Below are 22,779 nucleotides of genomic sequence, written 5' to 3'. Positions count from 1 at the left end.
TAGTTCACATAGACTGCTTGCAGTTAATCTCGGGACAGTACACACTTGCTGCTCACATTGGCCCAGTAACTATATGCTCACTGCTCACACTTGGTCTTCGGGCAAACGCATGCTGTTTGCGTTCAGTCCGGGACAGTGCATGAACACAGCGCACATTCACATTTGTTGCTTAGATTCAGGCTCTGTTGGTATTTCACAGTCAGAAGGCAGTGCACACATGTTATTCACACACAGCTTGGGGCAATGCACTGTTCTTGCAGTTTACCCGAGGACAATACACTCATACCAATAATGCTCTGCCCGAGTCTGTGTATGGTTGCTGATTAAATGACCATAACAGTGTATGCCCATTGCTCACATGGTACAGTGCACATTTACCCACTGTGTTATGTGCTCACTTTATACATTGATGAAGTTCACTGATGAAGTACTTTTCAAAGAAGGAAGTTCACAATGCCTTGATTTTATTTTCATGAAAAATATTCTTGCATTGTAGGTTTTCATTTCTGACATTTAATGTTTGTCCTTTAGTTGCTATTCAATTTGTAGCTGCCATTCTTTGCTTAAAATTTTATAGCTAGCTCGATGGGGATAGTGTTTAGGATGTTGGTGAGACCTGGGAACTGGTTTGCCCCATTCCCCATCCCCGGCCATTTTCACCTTTTTGCAGTATGAATCTGCTTTCAAACTGAACTAGAAGGATTAATGTGACTTTCTCATGTTCCTGTTAAATTGGTCTTCATTGTAATCTGCTGTTTTTATTACTATTACCATTCAAAAATTATGAAAGTCTACTCTGAATGCTTTGGAGATGATTAAGCTTCCATTTATTATACTGTTGCTGTGATATAGCTGTGATGAAAAAGCATCTGTGGTTTTGGATGTCCACTATACTGTTGAAGATGCCACAACAACATTTACTTGGATTGCAATTGCTTGTTGTCAATTTTTTTCTCTCAATTTTCACGCATTATAGCTTCGTAGCTTATGAAGGCTTAAGCTTGCCTCAATTTAGAGACGTCCGTATGAGATAGCAGGTGGAACCTTACTGCTCTGATATTTCCGAACCTTGTAGGGTGGTGACTAATTTATTCTTCCTTTAGATTTTTCAAAACGTTCCAGTGTAACACTTTGTTACTTCCTTGTATTGTAAAATGGAATCACGACTCTGTGGAAGTTAGAAATTAAGTCATGTTGTGTAGGGGTGTGGCGATATAGATCCAAATACTTCTGCTTTTGATGGTGAGAGCAGAGCTTTGTAAATTACTTGTTTTCTTTTAGAACAAAATTTGAAACTCAAAATGAAAGCTCCCAACAGGTGCACCTTTTGTAGGTTAGTCTTCCATCTTCTGCAGTAAACTGTTCTTCAACAATGTGGTTTTAGGTGAACCATTTAAAGTAGTTGTGGTGGAAACTGCATGGGTATATTCTGGCATGTCATTGTACATCCTCTGGTGCAGTGCCTCAGTCAGTTGTTGAGCAGTAAATGGTGAAGCTTTTTACTCTGACTTTGTAAGAAAATTATTAAGAGGATGTGGTTTCATTTGAAGGACACCTTTGTGCAGTCCAGGTCCTTTTTATGTCTTAAACTTCTAATAATTAGAATGGTATTCCAGTGTTTTTCTGCAGGCCTCCAATTTCTGCTCTCTATATATGTGTGCTTATCTGGAATGTTTTTGCCCATGTCCCAATGCCATGCTGACTCATCATTTGTGTTCTTGCTGACAAATTTGGCTTACATACCTTTAAAATGATTGGCTTTGGTTTCAAGTTCTTCCATGACCTTGCAGCACCCTATCATGGTAACCTCCTCTTGCTCTACAATCCTTTGCTCCTCCTGCGCCGATCTTTTGTACATCTTCCTGGTACTCCTAACAGTGGTGGCTGTATCTTCAAATGTCTGCAGCCCAAGTACTAGAGTTGTCTCCTTAAATCTCTTTGCTTCTCTTTATCTCTCTCTTCCTTGATGTTTCTTTAAACCAATATCCTGCTTATTATTTTGTTCATTTCCCCAGAAATTCCAAATAAGTCATGTGAATTTTGCCTGTTCACTTTAGTGAAGCCCTTTGGACATTTTGCTTGTTATAAAAGGCTTTATACATTTATTGTATTTAATTACCCCATGCCACACAAGACGTCTTGCTATGTAATTAAAGCGTAAGAAACGTTTTGATGCTCTCAGCTGTGATTTTGATGAGTTGGATTCCATTGAGCTGCTTGAGTATTGTATAAACATTTATTATTATATAACTTTGGCTTGTTCTATCTTTCTTATTCCCCTTCTCTCTTTGTCTCAATCTCCTTCTCTCCTCCCCACTTTCGTATGTAATTGTTGTATTCTTCACCCATCCTTTTTGATCATGTATTATTTATTCCATCCATTCATACTGTCAAATATTCTTGCACATTAAAGATTATTTATATACAAAATATAAAGATTGTTTATGCTGCGGGTCAGCCAACATCTCTGGAGTATAGGAATAGGGGATGTTTCAGATCAAAACCCCTCTTCAGTTCTGAAACGTCAACTTTTCCATTTCTCCAGAGATGCTGCCTGGCCCGCTGAGTTACTCCAGCATTTTCATAGGTGTGTGTATCTATGTATGTGTGTGCGTGTATATGTATGTGTGTGTATATATGTATGTGTCTATATGTGTATGTATATATATATATGTCTGTGTGTATATATATGTATGTGTGTGTATATGTAGGAAAAAAGACTGCAGATGTTGGTTTAAATCGAAGGTAGACACAAAATGCTGGAGTAACAGCGGGCCAGGCAGCATCTCTGGAGAGAAGGAATGGGTGATGTTTCGGGTTGAGACCTTTCTTCAGACTTCAGTCTGAAGAAGGGTTTCGAACCGAAACGTCACCTATTCCTTTTCTCCAGCGATGCTGCCTGGCCCGCTGTTACTCCAGCATTTTGTGTCTACCTTGTGTGTGTATATATATGTGTGTGTATATATATGTGTGTGTGTATATGTGTGTATATATATATGTGTGTGTATATATATATATATATATATGTATGTGTGATGCCTGCGTGTGTATATATATTATATATACAACTGTACATTTTATTTCCTACTTCATCTCTCTGTTCACATTTATGATCCTTCTGATCCATTTTGTAGACTCAAGTTTCAGCAACACCCTTCCCTGCCCATCCCCCCTCCATATTTCTCCTTGGGCTCAGAGTAAATCTTTGTACAACTGAAGTCCCAAGGCTATTTAGACTTTAGAGATACAGTGCGAAACAGCCCCACCGAGTCCGCACCAACTAGCGATCATCCCGTACACTAACCTGCATGCGTTTGAGACAATTTATAGAAGCCAATAAACGTACAAACCTGTATGTCTTTGGAGTGTGGGAGGAAACCGGATCACGTGGAAAAAACCCACGCGGTCACAGGGAAAACGTACAAACCCCATACAGACATCATCCGTAGTCAAGGTCAGACCCTGTCTCTGGCGCTGTAACCATGCTGTTGTTTGAAGGACTGAGGCTGGAGATTACAATGAGAAAATCCTGCAAATTCTTATTTTATTTCAGAATCAGTTGTTTGAAGTTAGCTTAATTGTCTAGTACAGCTGTTGCAATGAAATGAAGGTATTTTCTTCATATATTTGCAATTAGATTGTTTATTTGAAGTATTAAAGGACTCAAGTATTCAATATTCAAGTATTATCAGATCTCCCTGCGATCTCCGGTGTTCCAGAGAAAACCATCTAGGCCTGTCCAGCCCCTCCTTGTAGCTAACACCCCCTAATCCAGCCATTATTCTGGTAAACCACCTAAGCACCCTTTCCTAAGCCTCCACATCATTCCTGTAACGGGGCGTCCAGAACTACACACAATACTCCAGATGCAGCCTAACCAAAGTCCTGTAAAGCTGCATCATGACCTCCTGTCTCTTATATTCAATGCCCGAACAATGAAGGCAAGCATACCACATGCCTTCTTTGCCACTCCATTTGCTTGTGTTGCCACTTTCAGAGAGTTAGAGACTTCATCAATGCTATTGTATAATCAGCAAGCTAAATGTATAAGAGAAAGAGGGGTGGCTTGTTTATATTGTATTTTTTAGATTTCAAACAATATTGTGAATGCTTAATAAGATGAATATTTTGGTTAATTACATATGATTTTTGAAGTTTGAACAATATTTAGAAATTTAAAAATATCCTGGCATGTGTTATGTATGACAACTTAGATGAAATGATTTCAAAATGTTTGAAATTATTTTGAACATGAATAGCATTATTCTCAGAGCATAGAGAGTCAAGGTTTAATAATACTACTGACTAACAAGAATGGGTTAAATAAAATAAAGGGAAGTTGTTTTGATAAAATCTTTGTGCTATTTGGAATGAAGAACGGTGCTATGGGGAATTAAAATCAACACCTTTCATAAAAGCTCTGCAGTAATTTGAATTGTCATTTTCTGAGTTGCACCACTCTGTGTTTTTGGTATGATTGTTGCGAGATGTTTTTAAACTGGGCGCTTGCTGTGAATTGCAGTCAAGTAATGCAGCCAGTCACTTGCACGAATGAACAAGAGGAAGTTGGGTTCTGCTGCGTGATGTGTTTATTACCTGAAATGGTAATATTCAAATGCTTCACCAGAGATGGCAGGAAGTTCAGAGCAGCAAAAAATGTTACAGATGGAGAAATGTGTTTGAGTGAGCAAAGCTGCTATAAAATCTGCTCATCCAGCCACTGCACAAAAAATATAGTTGGTCGAGGTTTTTCAAGTTTTCTTATTATTTGTTCATCCTCTTTTTCCTTATCTCCGTGGATCCACATCATTGTATTGCTCTGTCCTTACTGCTTGGAGGTCTGCAACACAAGGCTGTGGCTTTTTTTTCCCTCAGTACAATTAACATGTGTTGTTCTTTGACCTAGTGCAGCTCGAGTATTGACGATTAAGAGATCTTAAGTGGTTGAAGGAGTTGATAAAGTTGAGAGAATCTGTTCTCTTCATTGGGTAAATCCAGAATAATGTATCACTTTAGTCTTAAAACTTGACTATTCGCGGTACTTTGAGGAATCCTTTATTCACAGAAGGCAATTGAATCAATAATTTTCAAACAAAATGATGGGGGGGAGTCAATTGAAATGTTTTAAAAGCTAAGATTAACTGTGTGGGCTGAATGTACTAATCATTTAACCATCACAAGACCCTAGATGTCAAACGTTGCTGCATTTTACAATACTTATATTCCAATAGTTAGCAAACAATATGTGCAAAACTATTACGTGGGTGGAAAGAGCTACCGACTGCATCTTCTGTTTTGTACATTGTGGCTGCTTTGTCACTGCGTGCGTATCAGTGTTCAACAATAGCGTTAGATCTGCAAAAAACACCTGGATATTGCCGGACCTGGTGGAAAATGCAACAATAATTTTTCAAAAATATGAACAAGCTATTTGCTGTGGATTCAAAATCCAAATCTGCTCTAGAAAGGGAAAACAGTTTTAATCTGCATTATTTGGAGTTTAAAAGAATGAAGGTTAACCTGGTGTGATATATAAGTTCCTGAGGGGACTTAACTGGATAGATATGGAGATGATTTCATCAGGGGGAGAGTCAAATGAGAGGACGTGGGTAAAGGTACAAGGTTAAGGGCTGGTCTTATTAAACAGGAGAAGGTCTATATTTTTCGCAGAGGGTATTCTTTATGCCAGAGGTGTATGTAATTAAAGTGTAAATAGATACATTTTTTGCAACATCTGCTCAGGGAAACTGGCGTAGAGAAAGAATTGAGGCCTAGGGTAAATCAGCCATGATTATGGTGAATGGCAGGGCAGGCTTGAGGGGCCTAGTGGATTACACCTGTCCTTAGATCTTGTGTAATGTTGAGAAGCTTTCAGTGTGCCATGGTCATTATCAAGAAAATATGTGACTTTGATTTAGTTTCAGGACAAAGTCGGGTGTGTGAAAACCCATTCGGGGATTTGCAGAATACGTAACCATAGATTTTGGAATTAACACTCGCGTTGAATGATTTAAAAAGGAAGGTAAAATTTGTTGAGCATTAGTTATTCACAACTTCTATATAGACAGGGGCACAATGTTTTTTGAAAGGATTAAAAAAACATAGTGTTCAAAATATAAGTAATGTTTTTTTAATGGAGATATCATGGAAAGTGCACTGCATGCTCCCCACCGTCACAGAAGCCAATCTCCATCCACAGCGGCACGGCGGTACAGAATGAGGCTGCCGGTGGCAAGCAGCTGAGGATGGGCCTGCAGTGGGCACCGGAGGTCGAGGGGGGGCTGCAGATATCAAAAAGGGACCTGACATGGGGGTTCGCCGAGAACAAAGAGGGACCCGGTGTTGGGGGGGGGGGGGGGACAAAATAGGGACCATTGGGACTGCATTGAATACTTTGTAACTTTGCCGGTGTCCTATACATGTCACATGTCCACAGTATATCTTGGAATTACCCAGGCAAGCAGAAACAAAGAATTACAGATGTTGGTTCAATCACAAAAGGACACAAATTGCTGGAGTAACTCAGCGGTTCAGGCAGTATACCTGGAGAGCATGGATAAGTGATGTTTTGGGTTGAGACTCTTCTTCAGACTGATTGTAGGGCCCTTAGAAGGTTGAAGTAGGTGGGCAGAGAAGGGACAACACTCTGGTGTTGAACGTCAAACACAGAAAGATGGCTCTGTTTGTCAGAGGACAATCATTCCAGTCCCGCGTGAGTGGCAAGTGACATCTATGCCACAGAAGTGCCAGGTAATTATCATTTGTATCAAAGAGAATCTAACCGCCTACCCGTGATGTCCTAAGGCATTGCTATTACCAAGACCCCAGCACCTATGTCAGGGAGTCAACGTTGACCAGAAACTCAATTTGACCAGCCACAAATAATTTGGTTACAAGAGCAGGTAATCCAGGATATCCTGGCAGCCGAAGGCCATTCCACCATCTCGGTTAATGCTCCATCTTGGAAATGGTGCTACAAAGTCAGAAAATATCATTCAGTTGTGGTAATAAGTCGTAGCCTCATCTGCTTTTTTGTTAAACCTAAGGAATAATCTTCTATCAATATTTTGTAAAAGAATGAAGCATTTGTCCTTGCTGACTTACGCAACAGTTTTTTCTCGATCAAGAGTTTATTTTGCAGATTGCAGCAGTTTACTGTCCACAAATGTGTGTTTCCTGCTGTTCAACTGATACTGCACTTCAAAAATACATTATTGTCTTTAAAATGTATCGGGAAGGCAGAGATAAATGAATGCAAGATAAATGAAAATATTCTGGTACCGTTAGCCAACAAGCTCAAACTCTACATTCATTTCTGTTGTGGAAAGTATGTCAAGGCAGGATCAGAAGCTTGGGATACACATTTGTTTGTTAGCAATTTTACAGTAAGCCGTACAAATAATTTGTGCAGACCAGTATGGTTATGTTCAGAGGAATCTCACAATGTTTAATGGGTTGTTTTGTCATTGCACCTAAACTTGTACCCTGCCTCTCTTTTATCCAAAGTCTACATGCCCATGATTGAATTAAAATTCCACTTTAATGCCATTTACAAGTTGGAGGATACAGCCTTTGGGTGCGATTCTATCGAGATAGAATCTGACCAATATGAGCCGTGTCATTTGGGGAAGCAAAGCTGCACTCGTCAGCAGAAAATTGCATTCTAACAGTACAGCAATTTTAGTGCCATTAAGTTCTTTAAAGAGTTGTGCAAATTGAGGGTGCTTCAAGTCATTAACTTATTGAATTTGTAGTCTTGAAGCCTGAAGAATGGAGGGAAGGTGAAGTCAGATTCCCACCATGCCACTGAGAAATTTAATTCGCCTTGTAGAAAACCTAACTGGTTTCGGTCAAAATGATTAAGATGCCTTTCAAGTACTGTAAATATCTACCAACTATACGAGCAACTTTTATCAAATGAAACTTGCTAGCCTTGACTGTCACGGCCTGTATGTAGAACAAATTTCAGATCTAAGTGGCCCTTGTTAAATTAAAGTTGTCGACAAAGTTTCTCAATTGTATCAATCTGGTATCAGGGGCTCGAGTACAATCATATTCTTAGAGTGGGAATCAAATGGCGAAAAGATTCCCAGTAAGTGCAGCATTCTATTTTGGATGTGCAATGGAACCCAGCTTTGTTGAGTTTGTCCACTAAATAGCTGAGTTTTGCCAAAGGCTTCCGCTCGGTCTGCTAAGGATCTCCTGGTTGTTAACCATTTTAACTCCTCTTCCCATTCCCATACTGAACATTCTGTCCTGGGCTGCCTCCATAGCCAGAGTGAGCCCAAATGCAAAATGGAGAAAAAGCACCTCGTATTCCACTTGGGTAGCTTACAACCCAATGCTATGAATATTGAAATCTCATATTTTAGATAACCTCTTCACCACACCACCCCACCCCCCCCCCCCCCCCCACCCCCAGTCCCCTTTCTCCCCCACCTGGACTCGCACCGACTCTTCCCTCCCCTGACATTCCTTCCTCTGGCTTCACAATTTGCAACTCTTCACTCCTTTTGTCTCACACCTGTTTTTTCATCTGTGGCCTTTGTCCAACCATCTGCCTTTCAAACCACTCCGTTGCCTTTGTTCACCTTTTCATCTGCCACGCTTTCTCGAGAGCCTAGGCACTGGAGCGTTCAGAAATGCTCAGGCAGCTAGTGTAGCCTCTCTCCCCGAAAGTTTACATTTACACACATGTTATACCCTAAATACATGTGCCAGTAATTTTCCATCGCTGCCTTATATGGCAAGTTTACAATGCCCTATAATCTTTATGTGTCTTTCGGGACCATCATGTCCTCTTCTTTCTTGGGAACAAAGGGCAGTCCGTGTGGCAAGATGTTCTTCTTAACACTTCAAAGCTTAGAACGCAGGTTGCTGATATCAGAGGATGCGATCAGCCATAAACCGTGCTACATGCTGACAAACAGGATGCCCCAGCAATATAATCGAGCTGGAACTTTTACACTCCTGCAATAAAACCCACATAGCTGCATTCTTAATGTTAGCCCTTACAATCTCCCCACCGCCCCGTGCCCCCTCACACAATCAGTCTGAAAAAAGGTCCCGACATGAACCGCCATCTGTCCATGTTCTCCAAGGATGCTGCCTGACCCACTGAGTTACTGCAGCGCTTTGTTTTTTTTGTAAGCAGCATCTGCAGTTCCTTGTTTGTACATAATGCAAGTAAAAATTTAGATTTGTTGAATTTATACTCTTTTCGAAACTTCGGCGTACCTGTGGATTATCTGAATCTTGGTTGAATATTTATTTTTTATTGAAGGAAAGATACAATACGAAAAAAACGTAATGCATTACATTCCCCTCCAATTTGTTCTTTATATATAACAACAAAAATAACCCTCACCCACCCTCCCTGGACACCCCTTTGCAGCTGATGTGTTCACAATATATCATATCACAAATACAAATGCACAATTTGACAGCAAAACCTCTACATTCTTCCAAGGCGCAGGCCCATACATATCTACAACATGTCAGATGGTTCAGGATTCTCTCATTCATTATGCATCAGCCATCCTGTGAGGTAATCGGCAATTGTGTAAACAAAAATAAGTAAATAAATAAAAGTAAAACATAATTAAAGGCAGATCCCCAACTGCAATCAAGTGCCCTCAGTCAGTGGGTAGTTCTTTTAGATTCTCAAAGTATGACAGAAAAGGTTCCCATTCTGAATAAAACTTTTTCACAGACCCCCCAGTGTAAATTTGATCTTTTCTAGTTTTAGAAAAAACATTACGTCCTCTAGCCAAGCGGCAGCAGATGGAGGAGTTGTAGATTTCCAGACCAGCAAAATTCTCCTACGGGCCAAAAGTGATGTGAATGCAATGATGTCAGATTGGTTTGCATTTAAACCCAAAGTTCCATCTGTTACGCCGAATACAGCTACAAGTGGGCAAAGCCTCACTGTCACCCCAAGGACTTCACTGGTGGTTTTAAAAACCACTGTCCAGTAGTCACCAAGTTTGGGGCAGGACCAGAATGCGTGAGCTAGATTGGCTGGAGAGAAGGAGCACCTGTCACAGCCAGCGTCTGTCCCCGGATATATGTCGGCAAGCCTAGCTTTGCTTAAATGAGCCCTGTGTAAAACTTTGAATTGTATGAGCCCCAATCTTGCACATGATGACGAGGAATTAACTCTTTTCAGTGCTTCTGTCCAGCATTCCTCAGACAGATCCATACCAAGGTCATCCTCCCACCTAATTTTAATTTTGTTCAGCTTTTGATCCCCTAAAGACATCAATTGAGAATATAATGCAGAGATCAGTCCTTTATTTGCAAAGGTAAGAGTGAGTTTATCCAACCCTGTGACAGATGGGAGATCAGGAAAAGAAAATGTTTTCATGGCAAAGTGGCTGATCTGAAGATATTTAAAGAAATGATTATGTGGGAGGTCATATTTTCTGCACAGGTTATCAAAACTATCAAATATGTTGTCAGTGTATAAATCCTTAATGCACTTAAGACCATTCATATCATATCATATCATATATATACAGCCGGAAACAGGCCTTTTCGGCCCACCAAGTCCGTGCCGCCCAGCGATCCCCGTACATTAACACTATCCTACACCCACTAGGGACAATTTTTACATTTACCCAGCCAATTAACCTACATACCTGTACGTCTTTGGAGTACCCCATAGTCTAAAGGTTGAGTCAAGTGTAGAGGGGGGGAATAAATGGTTACTGTGAACGGGACCCAGAACTGAAGCTGATGTGAACTTATAGTGACAGCTGAATCTTGGTTAACCACACAAGTCCAAAAAGATTAGAGTCCAATATAGAGTTTAATAATTGAATAACTTTATAACAATTGTTACTAAATCTATGCCCCAGTGATTTCAATATTCAATTCTGTGGCTGCAGAGAGTTGTGGATGCAGTTCAGTCCAGCACACAGACCAGCCTCCGCCCCAATCACTCCATCTAGACAATAGGTGCAGGAGTATGCCATTCGGCCCTTCGAGCCAGCACCACCATTCAATGTGATCATGGCTGATCGTTCTCAATCAGTACCCCGTTCCTGCCTTCTCCCCATACCCAGTGACTCCGCTATCCTTAATAGCTCTATCTAGCTCTCTCTTGAATGCATTCAGAGAACTGGCCTCCACTGCCTTCTGAGGCAGAGAATTCCACAGATTTACAACTCTCTGACTGAAAAAGTTTTTCCTCATCTCCGTTCTAAATGCCTACCCCTTATTCTTAAACTGTGGCCCCTGGTTCTGGACTCCCCCAACATGGGGAATATGTTTCCTGCCTCTAACGTGTCCAACCCCTTAATAATCTTATATGTTTCGATAAGATCCCCTCTCATCCTTCTAAATTCCAGTGTATACAAGCCTAGTCGCTCCAGTCTTTCAACATATGACAGTCCCGCCATTCTGGGAATTAACCTTGTAAACCTACGCTGCCTGCCCTCAATAGCAAGAATATCCTTCCTCAAATTTGGAGACCAAAACTGCACAGAGTACTCCAGGTGCGGTCTCACTAGGGCCCTGTACAACTGCAGAAGGACCTCTTTTCCTCAGGAAAAGAGTCAACGTAATCAAGGATCACTTACACCATGGGCATTTCCTCTTCTCCCATTGGATAGGGAGAATAAAATCTCGAAAGCAATAGACAATAGGTGCAGGAGTAGGCCATTCAGCCCTTCGAGCCAGCACCGCCATTCAATGCGATCATGGCTGATCACTCTCAATCAGTACCCCGTTCCTGCCTTCTCCCGTGGGAGCAGATTGAGGAACAGGCTCTTCTCCGCTGCTTTCCGACTACGAAGCGGATCTCTCGTAAGGAAAGAGGGTAGCCCTGATATCCCAGCCTCTGTCATTGTGGCGCTTGCACTCTTTTTCTGCACTTTCTCTCCAGCTGTAATGCAGTAACAGAATCTTTTACATTTTTCTCTTCGCCCTACCTGGTGTACCTGTGTGTGGCTTGTTTGTACTTGCGTATGGAATGCTTTGACTCGATAGAATGCAAACAAAGTTTTTCACTGTATCTTGGCACATGTGAAAATAATAAATCAGTAGCAAGTAACATTGGCCCATTGAAAAGTAAACTAGTCTTCTGCCTGATTTGTGAAAAATCACTGGCAGGTTAAAGGAGAAATGGAAATCTTGTGTAAGGTACTTGTCTTGCCCATGTATGTGCTTTACAATAATTTTCCATTTCAGGTCATACAACTACTATTGAGGAAAATGACCTGAATGTTTAATTTCGTATTTATTGATGGAAGAAAAATGTTAGCGCCGGCAGACTGATGTGTGTTCTTGGTTATGCATTGAATAGGCAGAGAGAAACACCAATATTTAACCAGCAGTGCCACACTTAAATTAAAAAAGCAGCAGGTATTGGAAATCTGTGAATGTGGGAAAGGTAACTACAGAGGCATGAGGGAGGTTGATTGGAAGGGGACCCTAGCTGTAATGACAGTGGAGTAGCAATGGCAGGAGTTTCTGCGGGTAATTCAGAAGGCACAGGATCTTTTTATCTCAGAGGAAGAAAAATTCTAAAGAGAGAATTGAAGTGGGTGTGGCTGACAAAAGGAGTCAAAGACAGCGTAAAGCTAAAAGAGAAGACATATAATATGACAGAGGATTGGAAGCTTTTAAAGGCCAACAGAAGGTAGCTAAAAAGGCAATTAGGGGAGAAAAGATGCAATACGAAGGTAAGCTAGCCAATAAGATAAAAGAAGGTACCAAAAGTTTCTTCAGATATATAACGAGTAAAAGAAGGCAAGAGTGGACATTGGACTGCTGCAAAAGGAGAAGGTGCTCAGGAAGTTGAAAGTTATGAATGGTTCATTCGTTTCTTTATTTTCATGTGTACCAAGGTATAGTGAAAGACATTTTGGAAAACAGATCAGCGAGATTCTCACCATACATGAGCACCACCCCCTGGATAATACACAACAGCCCACTGAGTCCATGTGCAAGAAGTGCCGTTTTGGCACCATTTTACATTCCCAGCTGTAGCTGGCCACAAAGCCCGTTGCAACCATTGCCTCCATACCGGTTGTGCTGTGAACCATTGTCCCTCTCCTTGCACGGCTTTCTTCAGCCCTCGTTCCTCAGGGGCGCCTCCCACAGCTGACCTTGAGGACACAGAAGCTGACCCCCCTCCTCTTCCCCCCCCCCCCCCCCCCGGGTTCTTCTTACTGGGCCCTGGTCCAGTGCCTGCTGCCATCGCCAACTCCCTGTGCAACTCCTTGGTGCACTCATCCCTTCCCACCCAAACTATGCCCTCCCCAGGTACTTTGCCCTGCCACAACAGGAGATGCAACACCCGTTCCACTAGCTCATCACTCACATCCATCCAGCCAGGGACTCCAGCCGTCCTTCCAGGTTCATGTGCACCTCCTGTAACCTCATCTGCTGCATTTGATGCTCCTGATGTAGCCTCCTTTACATCTGTGAGACCAAGTGCCGTTTCGCAGAACAGTTGCATTTGGGTCCACCAAGGCCTGCTGGATCTCCCGGCTGTTAACCATTTTCATTCCGCCTCCTATTCACGGACTGACCTTTCTAGCATGGGCCTCCTCCTTTGCAAATAACAACCCCCCCCCCCCTTTACCACCTCTCTGCGTTGTGCCCCCATGTGAATGTGTACCCATTTCTCCCTTTCCTCTTCCTCCCCATCTCGTTCCACCAAAATTCCTACCTCTGGCTTCACAATTCATGCAGCTTCCATCCTTATCGTTTTATCTCACACTTTGTCTTTTCATCTCTGGCATTTGTCCAGCTATCTGCCAATCACAAACCCCTTTCACCTGGAACCAGCTTCCCCCCCCCCCCCACAATTAGTCTGACAAAGGGTTCCAACCTGAAACGTCACCTGTCCATGTTCTCCTGAGATGCTGCTTGACCTGCTGAGTTACTCTTGCACTTTGTCTTTTTCTGCAAACCACCATCTGTAGTCCCTTGTGTCCACAATAACTGCAGAATATTTATTCCGCGTGCAATAACAGTGCGGCTGGATTCCCAATCTCCTTGTAACCACTGATTCTCTAGTTTGCTAATAATTCTAACTCTCCTTCCCATTCCCATAGTGGCCTTCCCCTTTGTCAGAGTGAGGCCACATGCAAGCTGGAGGAACAGCACCTTGCATTTCGCTTGGGTACCTGCAACCCAACAGTACAAACACTGAATTCTGCAAATTCTCCTTTATTTCCCACCTCTCTTTCCTTCACCCACCTCTCCCAACCACCCTGGTGCGCAGCCATTTCTCCCACTATCTCTCTTCTTCCCCCCCCCCCCCCTGTAAACTTACACCTTCATTCCTCCCTCTGGCTTTCATAAATGTTCTATGCTTATCTGACACCCTTTTTGGTCTCCTTGTCTCTCCCCCCCTCCCTTTTGTCACCCATGTACCAATCAAAACCCCCTTCCCTGTATCCATCCATCACTAGCCAAGCGTTGTCCCGCCTCTTTTCCAGTTTACTCTCCCCACTATCGTCAGCCTGAAGAGTTCCAATCCGAAATTACACTTATCCATGTCCTCCAGAGATGTTGTCTGACCGCCTGGGTTACTCCAGCAAGAGTTAAGAGTGTTTTACTGTCATATGTCCCAGATGAAACAATGAAATTCTTACTTGCTGCAGCAGTGCAGAATATGTAAACATAGTACACTGTAAGCAATATCATAAACGAGAGAGAAAAAAGTAGTTCAGTGTGTATGGAAACACATACTCACAAGTGTACACACACACGTGTGTGTGTGTGTGTATATATATATATATATATATATATATATATATACACACACACACGCATACACACACACACACACACACAAAAACAAACAATAGTAGTGCAGTAATAATAATAATAATAATAGTCTATTGTAGTCAGAGCTCATTTGAGGTTGTAGTGTTTAATAGCCTGATGGCTGTAAGGAAGAAGCCGTTCTTGAACCTGGACGTTGCAGCTTTCAGGCTCCTGTACCTTCTTCCCGATGGTAGTGGTGAAATGAGTGTGTGGCCAGGGTGGTGTGGGTCTCTGATGATGCTGGCTGCCTTTTTGAGGCAACGACTCCGATTAATCCCTTTGATGGTGGGGAGGTCAGAGCCGGTGATGGACTGGGCAGTGTTATCAACTTTTTGCAGTCTTTTCCGTTCCTGGACGTTCAAGTTGCCGAACCAGACCATGATGCAACCAGTCAATATGCTCTCTACTGTACAGCTGTAGAAGTTCAAGAGAATTCTCTCTGACAGACCGAATCTCCATAAGTGGAGTCAGGGGGTATGGGGAGAAGGCAGGAACGGGGTACTGATTGAGAATGATCAGCCATGATCACATTGAATGGCGGTGCTGGCTCGAAGGGCCGAATGGCCTCCTCCTGCACCTATTGTCTATAGTCTTTTCAGGAAGTAGAGGCATTGGTGTGCTTTATTTATAATTGCATCAGTGTGCTGCGACAAGGAAAGATCTTCGGAAATATGCACGCCCAGGAATTTGAAGTTTTTGACTCCACCGTTGTTGATATAAACAGGATTGTGGGTCCTCGTCCTTCCTCTTCCAAAGTCCACAATCCGTTTATTGGTCTTACTGATATTGAGAGCCAGGTTGTTGTGCTGGCACCATTTGGTCAATCGGTCGATCTCACTTCTACACTCTGACTCATCACCATCTGTAATTCGTCCAACAATGGTGAACTTGAACAGCGAACTTGAAGATGGAGTTGGCACTGTGGCTACACAGTCATGAGTATAGAGTAGAGCAGGGGGCTGAGCACGCAGCCTTGAGGTGCTCCCCTACTGATTGTTAATGAGGAAGATGTATTTCTGCCAATTCGAACAGACTGGTCTGTGGATGAGGAAGTCGAGGATCCAATTACAGAGAGATGCGCAGAGACCCAGTTCCGTGAGCTTGGTAACTTGCTTGGAGGGGATGATGGTATTGAACACCGAGCTGTAGTATATAAACAACAGCCTGACGCAAGTGTTTTTATTGTCCACGTGCTCCACCACTTTGTGTTCTACCTTTTTCTCTATTTCCTGGCCTTAGGAGCTTCTGTGCAGGCTTGTGGCTCCGTTCTGAATCTTGACATGTAAAACAATTTGTCCGTTTTGCAAATCAACCATGAATAACCAAACTAATAAAATAGATTCTGAATTCTGCATGGTTTCTAAGCATGTCCCACACACTGCACAGTTAATTTTCTTGAATGTGTCCTATGGGTATTTTAAAAAACATGGTAAAATAAGGGTTGTGGTTATTTTAGTTGAGTGTGGAAAATACAATCACCTTGAAAGTAGTCATTATGCTGTAGATTTGCACTGCTGAAACTACCTGATGCTGCACCTGAATATTTGGTATACTCATTTGTTAAAGCCTGCAGGAAGCCTTCCTAACTTTTTGATATTTTGGTGGGACTAAAGATTGCCATTTTAATTGAGCACAATTTTACAAAGTAGATATTGTGAAATTAATAAATTAAAGGAAAAAATCTTTATTTAAATAGTGCCTTACTTGACCCCAAAATTCTCTACAGACAATTAAGGTATCCTTGAAGTATGGTCACTGCTCTCATGGAAGAAATTTGGTTATGTATTTGTCTATGACAAAGCCTTGTATATCATGCAGTAATGACATTTGTTTTGTAGTCATTTTGAGGCATATGGTGTTGCTAAGGACTCGGTAATAATATTACCCCCCAAAAAAACCCTCCCATCCTTTCTGCTCCCCGTAGGAATTAATTCCATGACTCTCTGATCCATTCATACCTTGCCTCCCATCCCTCCCTGTTCCCTGGCACTTTTCTCTACAACTATAGGAGATGTAATATTTTGCCATTCGCTTCCTCAATTGTAATGGCAGTTTCTATACCTTCTCAAAGTCCAACTTCGATAGCCATTACTGCTCGGGGATGTGATGGAGATATAGCTTACGCACACACCACACTCTGAGATAGCAAAAACGAATCTTCCAAATGCAGTTAAGAGATTTCTCCACATTTCAGTCCTGATTGGCCTCCCCTTATTTTGAGACATAACCCCTGATTCCAGACTCCATCGACATGGGAAACATCCATGAGCATCTTTCTTGCTCATCCTTAAAAGCTCTGTATGTTTCACATCTCACTTTTGAAACTAAAGAGAATAGAGGTGTAATCGACTCAGTCATTCCTCAAAAGATGGGCACTCCTTTCTATGGACTAGGCTGACCTATCTTTACTGCACATTCTCTGAAGTGAGACAGACCTCGTTCTCACCTTCCACCCCATCAGCCAGTGTATCCAACAAATCAACCTCCAACATTCCATCAGCTACAACGGGACCCCACCACTGGCCACATCTTCCCATCCCCTCCGCTTTCTGCATTCCGCAGAGACCGTTCCCTCCGTAACTCCCTGGTCCACTCGTCCCTTCCTACCCAAACCACCCATCCCCGGGCACTTTCCCCTGCAACCGCAGGAGATGCAACACCTGTCCCTTTACCTCCCCCCTCAACTCCATCCAAGGACCCAAACAGTCTTTCCAGGTTAGACAGAGGTTCACCTGCACCTCCTCCAACCTCATCTATTGTATCCGCTGCTCTAGATGTCAACTTCTTTACATCGGCAAGACCAAACGCAAGCTCGGCGATCGTTTCGCTCAACACCTTCGCTCAGTCCGCCTTAACCAACCTGATCTCCCGGTGGCTAAGCACTTCAACTCCCCCTCCCAGTCTGACCTTTCTGTCATGGGCCTCCTCTAGTGCCATAGTGAGGCCCATCAGAAATTGGAGGAACAGCACCTCATATTTCGCTTGGGCAGCTTGCAGCCCAGCGGTATGAATGTTGACTTCTCCAACTTCTCCTCTGTCCCTCTCTTCCCCTTCCCCTTTCCAGTTCTCCCTCTATCTCCCTGTCTCCACTTATATCCTTCCTTTGTCCCGCCCCCCTGACATCAGTCTGAAGAAGGATCTCGACCCGAAATGTCACCCATTCCTTCTCTCCCGAAATGCTGCCTGAGTTACTCCAGCATTTTGTGAATAAATACATTCGCTTCATCCTGCTGAATGTTTCCAGCATTTTCTGTTGCTAACTTGGTAACTTGATTGATGTGCTCGGATGTGAACAAACAGCTTTTGAAACATCCATTAATCTTGTATATTGTGAAAAACGTATTTGTGACTACCTGAATTTCTGGTTTGATTTTAGGTGCAAGTAGCTACCAATTTCATCAGGCATGCACCACCGGGAGAGTTCAATGAAGTATTTAATGGTAGGTGATTGGAAATATTAAGTCTTTTTTATGTTTTATAATCTCTAAATTGTGAATTTGTTTTTGAGGTATGTTCAAATGTGCTTGCCCTTTGTATGCCAGTGGCAATGTGAAACGTCACCCATTCCTTCTCTCTAGAGATGCTGCCTGTTCCATTGAATTACTCCAGCTTTTCATGTCTATCTTCGGTTTAAACTAGCATCTACTGTTCCTTCCTAGGCAGTGTGAATAAGTGTTCTTCATTAGTCCAATGCTGAAGGATCGCTTATCATGGAATCTAGAATTCATGTTTTTATTCATTACATAGGATGTGTGGGATGTGTCTATTAAGGAGCCAGTTCTGGATATGTTCAGCCAAATCAGTGAAAGAGAAATAGCCCTGTCTTTCTTGGGTTATTGAGGCTGCCAGTTGCCCATGACTCATGGTTCGATAACTATAAATGCACTTGACTGTAAATCAATGATTTACTGGTAATCTGCGGCTTCTATTGAATTAATGGATCTTACTCAGCGGACAAAAAGGCACAAAGTGTCGGAGTAACTCAGCAGGTCATGCAGCATCTCTGGAGAACATGGAAAGGTGATGTTTTGTGTCGAGTCCCTTCTTTAGATGGGTCAGCACCATTACACAGCTCTTCACAATGTACTCAGCAGACAAATGGCTTGGCCCAGATAGTGACAAAATGCCCTGCTATAAGGCAGAATACATACAATCCACAGTACAATCTATTGAACAATTTAAACTGCTTTTAAAGTCTTTGAAGTAGAGTAAAGGATCTGTTTAAATCACTTTTCCATTCCCATCTGCTCAAACGCTGATGAAGAAATATTGGAATCATGAATTTATCATAACAGGAGGCCAAATGAGCAATTGAATCTCAAAGGATACAGCCGAGGGTTAGACCATTATCTCCACACTGTACTATTCATGCAATATTAGTCCAGCTAGACCCTCCCCAAATAGCTCTGCAAATTCTTATCAGTTTCTTTTCTGAATGCTATGATTAAATCTGCCCCCACTGCAACCCCTGACAGTTTTAAAGGTCTCTATTCTGTGACTGTGCCCTCTGGTCCTAGATCCTCCTGTAAGTGGCCACAGCCTGCCATAATTTGCACTGAAAACCCTATAATATTCTCCTGTTTCAAAACATCGCTTTTCATTCTAAACTTCAAGCTGAGCAGAACCAACCTGTTCAACCCTTCTTCGAAAAATAATCCCTTTATTTCCAGGTCCATCATCTTGGTGAATCCACTCTGAACTGCCATCAGTGGTGATATATCTTTCCCTAAATTAGGGATCAAAATCCTAAATGTGATTTTATTGCTGCATTAGAACATGGAAAACGTGGAAAATAGGTGCAGGAGTAGGCCATTTGGCCCTTCAGGCCAGCACCGTCATTCAATGTGACCATGGCTGATCATCCACGATCAATACCCCGTTCCTGCCTTCTCGCAATATCCTTTGATTCTGCTAGCCCTAAGAGCTTTATCTAACTCTCGTTTGAGTGCATCCACTGCCTTCTGAGCCAAGAATTCCACAAATTCACAACTCTCTGGGTGAAAACGTTTTCCTCATCTTAGTTTTAAATGGCCTACCCCTTATTCTTAAACTGTGGTCCCTGGTTCTGGACTCCCCCCAACATCGGGAACATCTTTCCCGCATCTAGCTTGTCCAATCCCTTAATAATTTTATATGTTTCTATAAGATCCCCTCTCATCCTTCCAAATTCCAGTGAATACAAGCCCAGTCGTTCCATTCTTTCATCATATGACAGTCCCGCCATCCCGGGAATTAACTTTGTGAACCTAAGCTGCATTCCCTCAATAGCCAGAATGTCCTTCCTCAAATTAGGAGACCAAAACTGCACACAATACTTTAGGTGAGGTATCACCAGGGCTGACTGCAGAAGGACCTTTTTGGTCCTATACTCAAATCTTCTTGTTATGAAGGCCAACATGCCATTAGCTTTCTTCGCTGCCTGCTGTACCTGCATGCTTACTTTCAGTGACTGATGTACAAGGACACCCAGGTCTCGTTGCACTTCCCCTTTTCCTAATCTGACACCATTCAGATAATAATCTGCCTCCTTATTCTTGTCACCAAAGTGGATAACCTCACATTTATCCACATTACACTGCATCTGCCATGCATCTGCCCACTCACCCAACCTATCCAAGTCACCCTGCATCCTCATAGCATCCTCTTCACAGTTCACACTGCCAACCAGCTTTGTGTCAGCTGCAAATTTGCTAATGTTACTTTTAATTCCTTCATCTAAATCATTAATATACATTGTGAATAGCTGTGGTCCCAGCACCGAGCCTTGCGGCACCCCACTGGTCACTGCCTGCCACTCTGAAAGGGACCCATTAATTCCTACTCTTTGTTTCTTGTCTGCCAACCAATTTTTTATCCGTGTCAATACCCTACCCCCCAATACCATGTGCTCTAATTTTGCCCACTAATCTCCTGTGTGGGACCTTATCAAAGGCTTTCTGAAAGTCCACTTGCACTACATCCACTGGCCCTCCCTTATCCATTTTATTTGTTACATCCTCAAAAAATTCCAGAAGATTAGTCAAGCAAGATTTCCCCTTCGTAAATCCATGCTGACTTGGACCGATCCTGTTACTGCTATCCAAATGCGCCGCTATTACATCTTTATTAATTGACTCCAGCATCTTTCCCACCACCGATATCATTGTAGAGTTGTAGTAAGACTGCACTGCTTTTATATTCCAATACCCATGTCCGAGACAGAACAAGGCTCAAACTTTTCAATAAGAGCAGCCAACTTGAGTTAAAGGACCGCTCTCTTTTCGGTTTCAGCAAACAATGCTGTCTATTCTTGGCAATGTCAAGAGAACCTTTAATTTTCTCAGGGTTGCAATAACATACTGAGAGATTACTAAATTGCTCTGCAATGTATACTTTAGAGACTATGTGGCAAGCAAAATGATTCTTAAAAATGGAAGGGTTATGAATAATCAACTCTGGACAAGGGGAAATTTTTGAGACTCCTGAAATATTAAAACCAGGTTCCCTAACTTTGGGCCTGCATTTTCAGACTCCATTTGTTTCTTTGTGGAAAGCAACAAAGTTATCTTGATGCCCACACCATTTTTGTCGTGAGCACACTTTGAGACCAATTGTCTAGGTCATTTACTTACTGTTTATGTCACCTTTTTACATGCACATTGGCTGCTGTGCTTTTCTGCATTAGTGGAGCACCTAAAGAAACAATAACAGCTTGGTGATCTGACATGTGCCATAACTTTTAATTTATTATCCCTGTTTTCAGATCCATCAGAAGCCTTGGCCTTTACTCTCCTTCACCCTGACAACCCCATACAATACCCGACTTCAACAATTGCTTCTTTAGTTTGGCTGATTTAATTGGTCTACTACTGATACATATTCCTTCAACTTATTCCATCGGGAAATTCCTAAATGTAATTTATCTCTTTGTAAGACATTATTAATATCCCACATCTTCTGCAGAAATATATCTTCAAGATGCTTTGTGTTAAATGTTTGCTTGATTTCCCTCTTGTGAAATTCCTTGGGACATTTAATCCATGGGGTGCCCTGCGAACTCCTGTTGTTAATTATGTTAAAAAGATTTCCATGTAATTTAAATATATTCCCATAAATTGCATTTGGTCATTATTTTGGGGAGAAACAACTTCCCATAAGAATAAATTGAACATAAGTGTATTTTCTTTCTTTGTCGGTTGTGTGCAAGTTATTTCATAGAAACACAGAAAACATAGAAAAATAGGTGCAGGAGTAGGCCCTTCGAGCCGGCACCGCCATTCAATGTGATCATTGCTGATCATATAAAATCAGTACCCCATTCCTGCTTTTTCCCCATATTCCTTGATTCCTTTAGCTAAATCTAACTCTCCCTTTTTGTGCAATTGTAATCTCATTATCACGAGCACATTATGCATGATTTGCTGATTTTTTTAAAATGATCAAATAGTAATGTTACCTGCAGTATTTGTGCACAAATATCATTGAATAATGCTTAGTTAGCAGATTCTTATTTTTACCCCTGTGGATTGTTTCATTAGAATGTTGAAGAATGATTGAGAATCAACCCTCTTGAAAATGATATATTCAGATTTTTCTTGTGGCTTTCCAGCATGTTAATTACCAAAGGTGTCACCAGTCTGTTTCTGTTACTTCAAGGCATCCTTGAAACTTAAATCCTTGATATTTAAATGTACTTTTAAATAAGCCATTTTTGAATTGACATGTGTTGACTGTATTCTGAATTGATATACCAATAAATATTTTGAAATAAAGTTAATTTGGCTTAAATGATCAGTTCTGATTTTTAAAATAAGTTTTCCATTTCCAGATGTGCGTCTCCTAATGAATAATGACACTCTTCTCAAGGAAGCAACAGTAAAGTAAGTCTGTCATAAGATGCTTTTTAATGTTTTTCAAATGGTGTTCTCACCAAGGTGCGAGATGATGCCAATATTTTTGTTGCTCTGCTCCAATTTTCTTGTGTTTATGTGATCCGTAGTGTATTCTTTGTGGTGC

At 41.9% G+C, this 22,779-nt stretch overlaps 1 protein-coding gene across 1 annotated transcript in view; it reads left to right on the top strand.

The window, feature by feature from the left end:
• The window catches only part of LOC144605392 (F-actin-capping protein subunit alpha-2-like), a 43,732-nt gene that overhangs the window by 2,162 nt on the left and 18,791 nt on the right, over positions 1 to 22,779 (top strand). Inside the window, exons 2-3 of the mRNA XM_078420567.1 lie at positions 18,161 to 18,224; positions 22,592 to 22,643. Coding sequence (XP_078276693.1) covers positions 18,161 to 18,224; positions 22,592 to 22,643 — 116 coding nt within the window. The remainder of the gene's footprint in view (positions 1 to 18,160; positions 18,225 to 22,591; positions 22,644 to 22,779) is intronic.

The sequence above is a fragment of the Rhinoraja longicauda genome, chromosome 24, assembly GCF_053455715.1.
Source record: "Rhinoraja longicauda isolate Sanriku21f chromosome 24, sRhiLon1.1, whole genome shotgun sequence".
Classification (NCBI taxonomy): domain Eukaryota; kingdom Metazoa; phylum Chordata; class Chondrichthyes; order Rajiformes; family Arhynchobatidae; genus Rhinoraja; species Rhinoraja longicauda.
The sequence above is the reverse complement of the archived record's forward strand: the minus strand, read 5'-3'. Positions and strand labels throughout refer to the sequence as shown.